General features: G+C 46.5%; 1 protein-coding gene across 3 annotated transcripts in view; it reads right to left on the bottom strand.

Annotated features, from left to right (window-relative positions):
- nr6a1a (nuclear receptor subfamily 6, group A, member 1a) overlaps nt 1–7,500 on the bottom strand; it is a 74,705-nt gene that overhangs the window by 1,138 nt on the left and 66,067 nt on the right. For all 3 annotated transcript variants that reach the window (XM_060881537.1, XM_060881538.1, XM_060881539.1), the window contains exons 3-7: nt 6,033–6,088; nt 4,073–4,239; nt 3,363–3,572; nt 2,751–3,005; nt 1,109–1,230 (exon numbers count right to left, since the gene is read on the bottom strand). In XM_060881537.1, the coding sequence (XP_060737520.1) occupies nt 1,109–1,230; nt 2,751–3,005; nt 3,363–3,572; nt 4,073–4,239; nt 6,033–6,088 (810 nt within the window). The remainder of the gene's footprint in view (nt 1–1,108; nt 1,231–2,750; nt 3,006–3,362; nt 3,573–4,072; nt 4,240–6,032; nt 6,089–7,500) is intronic.

Genomic DNA, 7,500 nt, shown 5'->3' with positions numbered 1-7,500 from the left:
GAATGACAGAAAAGAGAATTTTTATATATAAAACGAGAAACACAGAGTGAAAAAGAGAAAGGAGAGAGAGAGAGTGAGTATAGAGAGAGAGAGAGAGAGAGAGAGAGAGAGAGAGAGAGAATAGAGAAAGAGAGAGAGTGAGTAGAGTGAGTAGAGAGAGAGAGAGAGAGAGAGTATAGACAGAGAGAGTAGAGAGAGAATAGAGAGAGTATAGAGAGAGAAAGAGAGAGAGTGAGTATAAAGAGAGAGAGTATAGAGAGAGTATAGAGAGAAAGAGAGAGAGAGAGAATAGAGAGAGTATAGAGAGAGAAAGAGAGAGAGAGTATAGAGAGAAAGAGAGAGAGAGAGAGTATAGAGAGAGTGTGAGAGAGAGAGAGTGTGTGAGAGAGACAGAGTAATGCCTTGTGTTCTCTCTGTAATGTTACTACACCCCTGTACCCATAATGCCTTGTGTTCTCTGTGTAATGTTACTACACCCCTGTACCCATAATGCCTTGTGTTCTCACTGTAACATTACTACACCCCTGTACCCATAATGCCTTGTGTTCTCTGTGTAATGTTACTACACCCCTGTACCCATAATGCCTTGTGTTCTCTCTGTAACATTACTACACCCCTGTACCCATAATGCCTTGTGTTCTCTCTGTAACATTACTACACCCCTGTACCCATAATGCCTTGTGTTCTCTGTGTAATGTTACTACACCCCTGTACCCATAATGCCTTGTGTTCTCTCTGTAACATTACTACACCCCTGTACCCATAATGCCTTGTGTTCTCTCTGTAACATTACTACACCCCTGTACCCATAATGCCTTGTGTTCTCACTAACATTACTACACCCCTGTACCCATAATGCCTTGTGTTCTCACTGTAACATTACTACACCCCTGTACCCATAATGCCTTGTGTTCTCACTAACATTACTACACCCCTGTACCCATAATGCCTTGTGTTCTCTCTGTAACATTACTACACCCCTGTACCCATAATGCCTTGTGTTCTCACTGTAACATTACTACACCCCTGTACCCATAATGCCTTGTGTTCTCTCTGTTGCCCTGATGGCTAATGGGCTAAAGGCTAATGCTAACAAGCTGTTGGTTACCTTGATTCAGGAAGTTGATGGCCTTCATGCAGGCGTACTCTTCATTGCTGACCTTCAGCTGGTGGAACTTACGGAACAGATAGATCAGCTTCTCCATCACCTCCATGCCATCCTCACTAAACCTGCAAGTGTACACACACACACACACACACACACACACACACACACACACAATCATTTTTGTTTTCTAATGAATAAAAACCATAACTTCACCGTCACATCACCACATCACTGACTGTGTCCCTGTAACAGCACGACCCCGATACGCTGAAATAACGTAATGCTTTAACTAACATCTTTTTCCGTCTTAACGATGCTGTTGCGGTTTGCATCAGAGGCAGCAGAGGGCTCTAAAATGACGAACGGCACCTTTAATTGTTTCGTAACACAAATCGTTTGAGGCTACAAAGAACTATGGTTTAAAGCTTATCGGCCTAAAACTCGCACCTGATAACAGATGATGATTTTACTGTGCATTAGACACGGATCCAATTAAAGTGCACACTTCCTGGTCTCCCGTTATTTAATCGCGCCTCACCGCGCTCTCGTCTTTTTTTTTTTTTTTTGCTTTTTAATTTATTTGTTTCTGTAGAAAGCGTCGCTTATCGGGATCTTGCTGAACGTCGGCTTTAATTACAGCGGCCTCTCTGAGCTCTCCTCCCTGATAGCAGGCCATCATTTTAATTGAGTGGCTGCTCGGGTAGAGCGGATGTTGCCCTCCGCCCGCGTTACGCCGCTGTAAATCTACACTGGAGATCAAGAGAAAGCGGGACGAGGGTCGGCTGATTCCACACTCGTTTACACACGCGCGCACACACACCAGATGCTGCTTGTATTTCACTCGAGCACACCCTGTGCTGGTCACACACTGATGTACGAGTCAGACCCTGGCGTAAAGCCAAGCTTAACGCTGAAAACGCCACCAGCTCTCTTTAATTTTCTACAACATTTTCATTCGCTCTGTGTGTGTGTGTGTGTGTGTGTGTGTTGTTCCTTAATCAATTCAACCTAAACGACTCCTTCACGTTTCGCTTGTTACTGTCTCTAACCTCAAACCCAAGACGAGTTCCTGTCTGTTTTGCGTCCGAGCCGAGAGAAAGACACAACAGCGCTTTTCTGCTCTCTCCGTGTCATCACACTGCCTCCTACACACACTTTCTCACACACAAACCCATTTCTTCTTCACTACACTGGGGAGCGGATGCCTGAGGGTACGTGAAGCGTGGAGAATAAGGCTGGCGGCTCTAATGATTCATAGTCGCTAAAGTGCATCTCGGTGCAAACGTTTCTGCCCTTTACCCCGGCTGTGCTGAGATCAAACCTGTGGGCACTTTTACTCCCTGCGTCTCCCAGACCTCATAAATCCGGTCTTAAGAGAACACGAGACACTGGAGACTCCTTCCTGTGGACGTTGTTACTATAGAAACTGGCATATTAAGACATAAGGCTATGACGTAGGACCTGTACTTTTAAAACTAATCAACACCTAACCTTCTGCTTATTGTTGGATTTTCTTTAGTTCTGGGGCTACAAGGATCTAGTAGCTAATCTGTAATTGCCTTGGTGCAACAATATAAGCTGGGGGCTGGGGTTTTACTAAAGAGTGTGTTTTGTTTCTCCCCTGGACGCCCGAGTGACTCACCCCTGCAGCTCGTGATCAGACGGCGTGTACTTGTCCGTGACGTTGGCCAGGTCTCCCAGGATCTGAGCGCTGTAGACTGTCAGGCAGGCGAGCAGGATGAGCTCCTGCCACGTGGCGCTCAGCAGGCGGGTGTAGTCCTCGATGGAGAGCTCGCAGAAGAACGGCAGCTTCTTAATCCACGAGATCTGACGGAAGAGCAGCTCGTCGGCCAGGCGGCACAGCAGGGCGAACAACTCCACCTGGGTCACGCGGTACCTGCGGCATACATACACGTGGACGACACCGTAAGCTCTTTATCGGTAGAAAGCGGACATGGTTTTATCACGTTCTACTGGGTTAGAATTATTCCTGGCTGGGACTCTTTCAGCACCGTCAGTCTGACTGCGAGCTCGGCATCTGGGTTTGGTGAAGCCGCTCGAGCAGCGTGTTAGAGAATTAGTCTCTGTGTTGTACTCAGTGATGTGGGATTTAATTAGAACACTATAATAAATAAGAATATATTATATAGTTATTACGCTTTGACTATAATAAACAGACACGACGGATTCCTGTGTTTACGTCTCAGTTCGTTTTGAACTGGAGGTTATGCGGAATTCTGTGTCTCGAGCTCACCCGTCTTCGATGAGCATGGGAGTGCCCAGTGGTGCCAGTTCCTCTGCTGCCACCAGCTGGCTGATGAGGGTATGACTCTGCGGGTACAGACTGCGGGGCTGAGCCGCGTAGCCAAACAGGTGAGGCAGGAACTGGTAGTGCTGTGCGACGGCGCTGCCTATGTACTGCTCCCTGAGAGCGGCCGTGTAGCCGTTCAACTCCACCGAACGACTGTAGCAGGAATGGGAGGGAAAGGAGAGAGAGAGAGAGAGAGAGAGAGAGAGAGAGAAATTAAGTGGTGCAACACAGGCATTAGGTCTCAGTAACACAAAGAGAGTTTGGGGTGTTTAAAAGGTTTGTAAAATAAAAAAGGGGCCATGAATAAAATATAGATATTAGTGAAACTACAAAAAAATGATCAGATGCTTATTATAATCTTATTCATAACAAGATTAGATCCAAGCCAATGGAAACGTAATAAGAATTTACCGCAGCTCTAGTGACTAAATAAACAAAAAAATGGCAAACAGAATGACAGACAGCACTCGTCCTGAGTGACCAGCTGTGAATAGTGAGGGAACGTGAGGCGCGTGTCAGGACTGAGCTGCTTTATTGTTCCTTTTATTGTCACAACTGCAGCAGACGAAGGACAGGAGACAAAAGCCATGCGTCAAAGGCGCTTCTGATCCGCGGGTACGGAGCGGCGGCTTTGACAGACGTTAAATTCTTACTTGGAGGAGAGTGTGGATGCGGGAGAAGGTTGGTTGCCATCGGAGACGCCGTTGCCAGGGGAACTGTGATCGCTGTCGCCGTTGTTGCCCCAGGTGTGTTCTGCCATGTTGGCCTCATCCTTAAACTCCTGACCGGACATGATCCGCTCTATCTCCTCATCCGAGATCTACAGAGAGAAAGGGAGAGGGAGGGAGAGAGAGAGAGAGAGAGAGAGAGAGAGAGAGAGGGAGAGAGAGAGAGGGAGAGGGAGCAAGAGACAGGGAGAGAGAGCGAGCGAGCGAGCGAGAGAGAGAGAGAGAGAGAGAGAGAGAGAGAGAGAGAGAGAGAGAGAGAGAGAGAAACAGAAATATAGACAGAGTAAGGCAGAGAAATAAGACAGAGAGATATAGTGAAGATGACAGAGAGAAAGTGCAGGGGGCAGAGAAAGGAATGGGCAAAGAGCAAGACAGAGAAAGAGCAGTTGAGAAAAAGAGTGAGAAAGAGAAAGAGCAGTTGAGAAAAAGAGTGAGAAAGAAAGAGCAGGGGAGAAAAAGAGTGAGAAAGAGAAAGAGCAGTTGAGAAAAAGAGTGAGAAAGAGAAAGAGCAGGGGAGAAAGAGTGAGAAAGAGAAAGAGCAGGGGAGAAAGAGTGAGAAAGAGAAAGAGCAGGGGAGAAAGAGTGAGAAAGAGAAAGAGCAGGGGAGAAAGAGTGAGAAAGAGAAAGAGCAGGGGAGAAAGAGTGAGAAAGAGAAAGAGCAGGGGAGAAAGAGTGAGAAAGAGAAAGAGCAGGGGAGAAAGAGTGAGAAAGAGAAAGAGCAGGGGAGAAAGAGTGAGAAAGAGAAAGAGCAGGGGAGAAAGAGTGAGAAAGAGAAAGAGCAGGGGAGAAAGAGTGAGAAAGAGAAAGAGCAGGGGAGAAAGAGTGAGAAAGAGAAAGAGCAGGGGAGAAAGAGTGAGAAAGAGAAAGAGCAGGGGAGAAAGAGTGAGAAAGAGAAAGAGCAGGGGAGAAAGAGTGAGAAAGAGAAAGAGCAGGGGAGAAAGAGTGAGAAAGAGAATGTTTTCTAAAGAAACTTTTCTATTGTTAATTGTTCACAGAGTGAAATTAGTGTTTATAAAACATCGATGTGTCTGGCTTCAACATGCTCTCTGTTCCTTGGCTGCTCATCCTCTAAGAGGGGTTCAGGTGTGTGTGTGTGTGTGTGTGTGTGACAATAATGTGCAGGGTCAAACTGCCCAGCGTAGGCTGCATCCGCGGCTCACCGGGGGCTTTACAGAGCCACAACAAAGCTGAGCTTTCATAACGTCGCTCCCCCTTCCACATCAACACGGCACATATGGCACATCCCTCTGAATAGAATCTAAAGCTTAACGACTGCACTGTGTACGACTAATGTAGCCCCAACATACACGCAGGAGAGAAAGAGAAGCCACACAAACGCACAGACACGCACGCATACACATCCGCCCATTCAGAGCCGGCTATTCGTCAGCCCACACGCGGGGTTTCATAATAGCGCCTGACCCACGCTAGCACAGATCGCAGTCTTGATAATTAGGCATTTCAAGAATCATAAAAGAACATTTTGCTCGATAGGAGAATTAAACACCGTCTCTCCAAAGGTGCTCGCGCGCACGTGTGTGCCTGCGAGAAAATAAAGCTACCCAAACACAGCGATATTATGAGGCTAATAGAGAGTGAATGAGAAGAATGACAAGAAGGTGCATTCAGCTGAGCTGCGGCCTTGAAGGAAAGACATTCCGCTAATGAAATTAACGTATTTAGACTGCGGTGAGGGCGCCGCGTCCTGATTCACTCAGACGCAATTCAGCGTGTCCGTATCGGCGTCCGTATGGCTGTGCGGATAGAGGAACTTTTCTCACTCGCTCAGAGACGCAAAGAGAAAAGAGAAAAGACAAGGAGAGCAGGGCACAAGAGGAAACAGAGAGACAAAAAAAGGGAACATGATGGAGGTGAAAGAGTTTACCTGAACAGGCCCGATGCTTTTGTTCCGTCCTCCTGGCATGCCATCCTCTCTGATCGCTAAAACACACAACACGACAATCCGCAGCTTAGAAATGATTCATAATTGATTACAGAGCAGGGAGCAAATCAGGCAGGGGTTCAGCTGTCGTGGTAACTGACTAAAATGTGAGAGATTAAAATGTAATATGTGCTTAACGGGGGGGGGGCACGGTGGCTTAGTGGTTAGCACGTTCGCCTCACACCTCCAGGGTTGGGGGTTCGGTTCCCGCCTCCGCCTTGTGTGTGTGGAGTTTGCATGTTCTCCCCGTGCCTCGGGGGTTTCCTCCGGGTACTCCGGTTTCCTCCCCCGGTCCAAAGACATGCATGGTAGGTTGATTGGCATCTCTGGAAAATTGTCTGTAGTGTGTGATTGCGTGAGTGAATGAGAGTGTGTGTGTGTGTGCCCTGCAATGGGTTGGCACTCCGTCCAGGGTGTATCCTGCCTTGATGCCCGATGACGCCTGAGCACAGGCTCCCCGTGACCCGAGGTAGTTCGGATAAGCGGTAGAAGATGGATGAATGAATGAATGAATGAATGTGCTTAACACCGCAATCTTCTCTCAATGTTCTCTCTGGAAGTTTTCTATCGTTTCTACTTTCATACAGGAAGGTAGAAATGTTCTGGGTTCAAATAAATAATGTACAAAAAAAATTAAAAAAAACCCACTAATGATTCTTCTTCAAATGATTCTTTATAAGTGCATAAAAAAAATGCGTCTTTTATTAACGGACAACGAACTCAGGGGCGAAGATTGCTAACAGATTCACTGTCGGAAGGTGAACGAAATGAATCGACTTCACATTAGCAAGTCTCTGCTTCAGCGTTCTGAATCTTTTATTTATAGTTTTAACTCAGGACTAAAGCCGCGTTCACACTGCAAGTCTTACTGCTCAATTCGGATATTTTGCTCAGATCTGATTTTTTTTTGTTTGTCTGTTCACATTACCTTTTAAAATGTGGCCTATATCAGATACCAGTGTGAACTGTTTGCTGTTTCGAACTGACCCGCATGTGCAAACGAACAATAACAATGACGTCACACGCAGCACGCCGTTACTCTAAAGTTGGCGAGGTTATGGAGGGAGTAAGCATGTTCGCTTTTCTTTCTAAATGTTTGTGTAATGGCAGCGCAGAGACGCAGTGTTTTGAAAATTTTCGGATGTCGAGGGCAACTTTTGATGATTTGATCCATTTTGTAGGCGTAGTCATGTTTGTGTTTTTTGGTCACTTGACCCCAAAAAAATCAGATTTGGGCCACTTTTACCTGCAGTCTGAACGTGGCCTAAAAGAGCTTGGAACATTGCGTGTGTTTTCACAGACTGTCCACTAGGGGGCGACTCGTGTTCGATTAAAAGGCAATGCACCGTTTTCACTCCTTGTTTCTGTTCTCTTTGGAATAAAGAAGTAAACTCGAGACTCTAAATGATTT

This window comes from Tachysurus vachellii, chromosome 11, assembly GCF_030014155.1.
Source record: "Tachysurus vachellii isolate PV-2020 chromosome 11, HZAU_Pvac_v1, whole genome shotgun sequence".
NCBI classification, from domain to species: Eukaryota; Metazoa; Chordata; class Actinopteri; order Siluriformes; family Bagridae; genus Tachysurus; species Tachysurus vachellii.
This window is presented reverse-complemented; position numbering and strand designations above follow the sequence as displayed.